This window comes from Priapulus caudatus, unplaced genomic scaffold (assembly GCF_000485595.1).
Source record: "Priapulus caudatus unplaced genomic scaffold, Priapulus_caudatus-5.0.1 Scaffold2394, whole genome shotgun sequence".
NCBI lineage: Eukaryota > Metazoa > Priapulida > Priapulimorpha > Priapulimorphida > Priapulidae > Priapulus > Priapulus caudatus.
Window position 1 is genome coordinate 29,648 of NW_014579455.1, and position 3,102 is coordinate 32,749.

The following is a 3,102-nucleotide window of genomic DNA, read 5'->3' on the forward strand; positions in this document are numbered from 1 at the left end:
ATGGTTACAACTTACAGAGCTGCTATATAGCTGATCCACATATACTATCACTGCTTTCCAGTCGCCTTTTCTTAAGCCAACGGAATCTTACATGATGTAGCGTACGTGGTTCACGAATCTCTCTAAGCTTTTGTATATTAACATATACGTCGCACTGGTAAAGTTCAACACAGATAGAGCACGGGTAAAGTTGAACACAGCTCCAGAGAGCACTGGTAAAGTTGAACACAGCTCCTGAGAGCACTGGTAAAGTTGAACACACTGAGAGCACTGGTAAAGTTGTAGACCTACACATTTTTACACACAGTTGTAGATCCTTAGCGCATAGGTAAAGTCAGTCACACGCTGTAGCGTCTATCTATCAATCACCTCTCCATAGGTATATACTGACAATACAGTGACGTTTCTCATTCGTGCACAGTCCCTGCTCTCTGTATCGTCTTTCTCCGCGGCGACAAATTCGCACAGCGCGGATATAAGCGGCATACACGCCCCCACGTCACTGTTGACTTTGTTGACGCCTTTTCTCTGTACTCTCTACCCGGTAGATATGGCGCGAAGCGCCCGCCAAATAACACGCATAAGGAAGGATTATAACTCAGGTCTTAATCGGTGATTCACTTAACCCTTTGCTTCAGGGTTCACCCGTGTCTTGTATTTCCTGCGGGCAGGAGCTCGTGTGCTTGTAATTCCGCGCATCTGCTGCTATTTCACCTGTTCGCAGGCAATGGGTATGAACGCACGCACGCAATCGCGTATATCCACGCACGCACGCACGCACACACGCGGACGCACGCACGCGCACGTACACAGTCAGCAAGCATGCAATGTCACATATATCTACACACGCACACACGCGCACGCATGCACACACGCAGGTACCCGTCATTTACTGTCACATATATCCACGCACGCGCATACACGTGCTCACGCACTCACACAGGCAGCGGGCATGTACTGTCACATATAACCACACACACGCATACACGCAGGTAGCGCGCACACACACACACACAGGTACGTAGAGTATGATGAGACGACAACAGCAGAACCGTCTAGTTCCGTCGGCGACCAGGACACGCTCTGACGATGTCGGCTGCAGACCAACGGTGCGGAGAATAGAGATGAACCAATTAGTAAGCCGGCGCAGTAGACTCGATATGTTAACAGGCGTGGCTTGGGGCGTGGCAAGGGCCTCCTCACCCTCAGGCAGGCTCGTGAGATCTGCATGCACCCTATCGGCCGTGTCCAGATGCTTGCGAAGCTCTGCCGTGTAGTATTCCGCAGGGAACAGTGAAGACCTGGGCTCCTGTAAGAGAAAACAGCGATCTTCATGTACGATCAGAATACGAGAGGGTGCATGCATATCCGTACTGGTAACAAAGGGAATAGGCTATAGCATCAGAAACAAGTAAAAACATTATCATTTCTGATGGACACAGATATCAGCGAGTTCTTAAGCGCGCATTTCTGGGAAATCGCGTGTTTAATTTTTTAAACAAGAACAATATTTCCTTGCAACAACAACAACATCGACTACGACGACAGCAGCAGCAGCAGCAACAAAAACAACAACAACAACAACGACAACAACAATAACAACAACAAAAACAACAACAACAACATCAACAACAAAAACAACAACAACAACAACAACAAAGACGGTCAAGACGACGACGACGATGATGACGATGACGACAGCAACGACGACGACGACGATAACAAGGGAAAGGACAACAACAATGATAACAAAATTCGTAAGCTATGTTTGCTGCTAGAACGGAAGTGGTGCAGACAGACAGAGTCTGACGTAAGAGAGGAAATGGAGGGAGGTTCGGAGGTTATCCCACTTCCCACGCACGATGCCATGATTAACCATACACGTGCGCGGCCATTGAGTTTTCTCAGATCCGCGGCCCGAGACAAAATTTACCAGCTTAAATGTAACAATTTTCTTCTTCTTCTTCTTCTCCTTCTCCTTCTCCCGCTGCTGCGTCACCAATCGCTGCTTCTTCGCGAATTTCACGCAGTCGCCGCCAGCGCCACCTGCCGGCTTTAGCGTTTCCCGCGGTTTTCTACCCATCGACGCATGCGCGTCGCACGCGTTTGTTTTCAGACTGCTCGGTCTGTGATTCTCCTGATCATTGTCGTCTTCCACGGATTCCTCTGTCCTTTCTGTCTTCCCCACGGCCCGGGTGACGCATCCCACGGCTTCCTCTGTTCTCTGCGTCACGCGCGCTGCCCGGGTGACGCACCGCGCGGCGGCAGAGCGCGTGCTAGCGTCTGACGCACCCCGCGCCAGCGTCATCACGTGCGCGCTTCCCGTCTGCCGTATACTGGCCGCAGTTACTACCGTCCGCTGAGCATTAACATCTGCGTCACCGGTAGCGTCATTTCCGACTGCGTCAGCGTCATTGCAAACCGCGGTGGCGTCACTACCGGTAGCGTCATCGGCTGCGTCATTGCTGGCTGCGTCAGCGTCATTGTGGTCGGCGTCGTCGGTCGTCGTTTCGCATGCGGCGACGTCGTTGTCGGCGGCTATGATGACCTTCCGATGACCTTTACGCTCTCCGTCGTCGGCCGCGTCTTTCGTAAAGTCCGTCGTATCAGCCGACGCCTCCTCCTCGTCGTCCGTCGTCGCGCACACGCCGTCGGCGACCGACGTCGCGTCGGCAGCGCCCCAAGCGGCGGCGACGACGTCGCACACGAGGCTGCTTTCCTCGCTGCTGACCGTTACCTCGTCACCGGTGACGTCAGAGGTCAACGGTCGTCTGCGGCACGTCGGCAGAGCGTCGACCGGCACGTTACACGTGAACGACACCGAGAGAGACAGCATGGCGACACGGAACGCCGTGCGATGTCACGATGTAACGACCCCACGGTTTAGCGAGGATAGTTGTGTGCACATTAGCTATGCAGGTAACGTGGGTACACACACACNGTCTCTCTCTCTTTATCTCCTCTCTTCTTTCTCGCTCTCTCTATTCTCTTTCTCTTTTTCTCGTCTATCTCTCTCTCTCTCTTCCTTCTGCGCGTCGGGTTGAGGTGAACTTAATTAGATTCTATCTCCCGCTCTCCCCCTCCCTCACGCGGTGCTATTGT

The 3,102-nt window shown here is 52.5% G+C and overlaps 1 protein-coding gene across 1 annotated transcript; it reads right to left on the reverse strand.

Moving 5' to 3' along the window:
- Positions 1-8: 8 nt before the first annotated feature.
- On the reverse strand, positions 9-2,836 carry LOC106818632. The gene is made up of 3 exons (XM_014823322.1): positions 2,452-2,836; positions 1,934-2,394; positions 9-1,309 (listed from the first exon to the last, which is right to left on the reverse strand). The coding sequence occupies exons 1-3, from the start codon at positions 2,834-2,836 to the stop codon at positions 896-898; spliced, it is 1,260 nt and encodes a 419-aa protein (XP_014678808.1). The 3' UTR covers positions 9-895.
- Between the last annotated feature and the right edge of the window lie 266 nt (positions 2,837-3,102).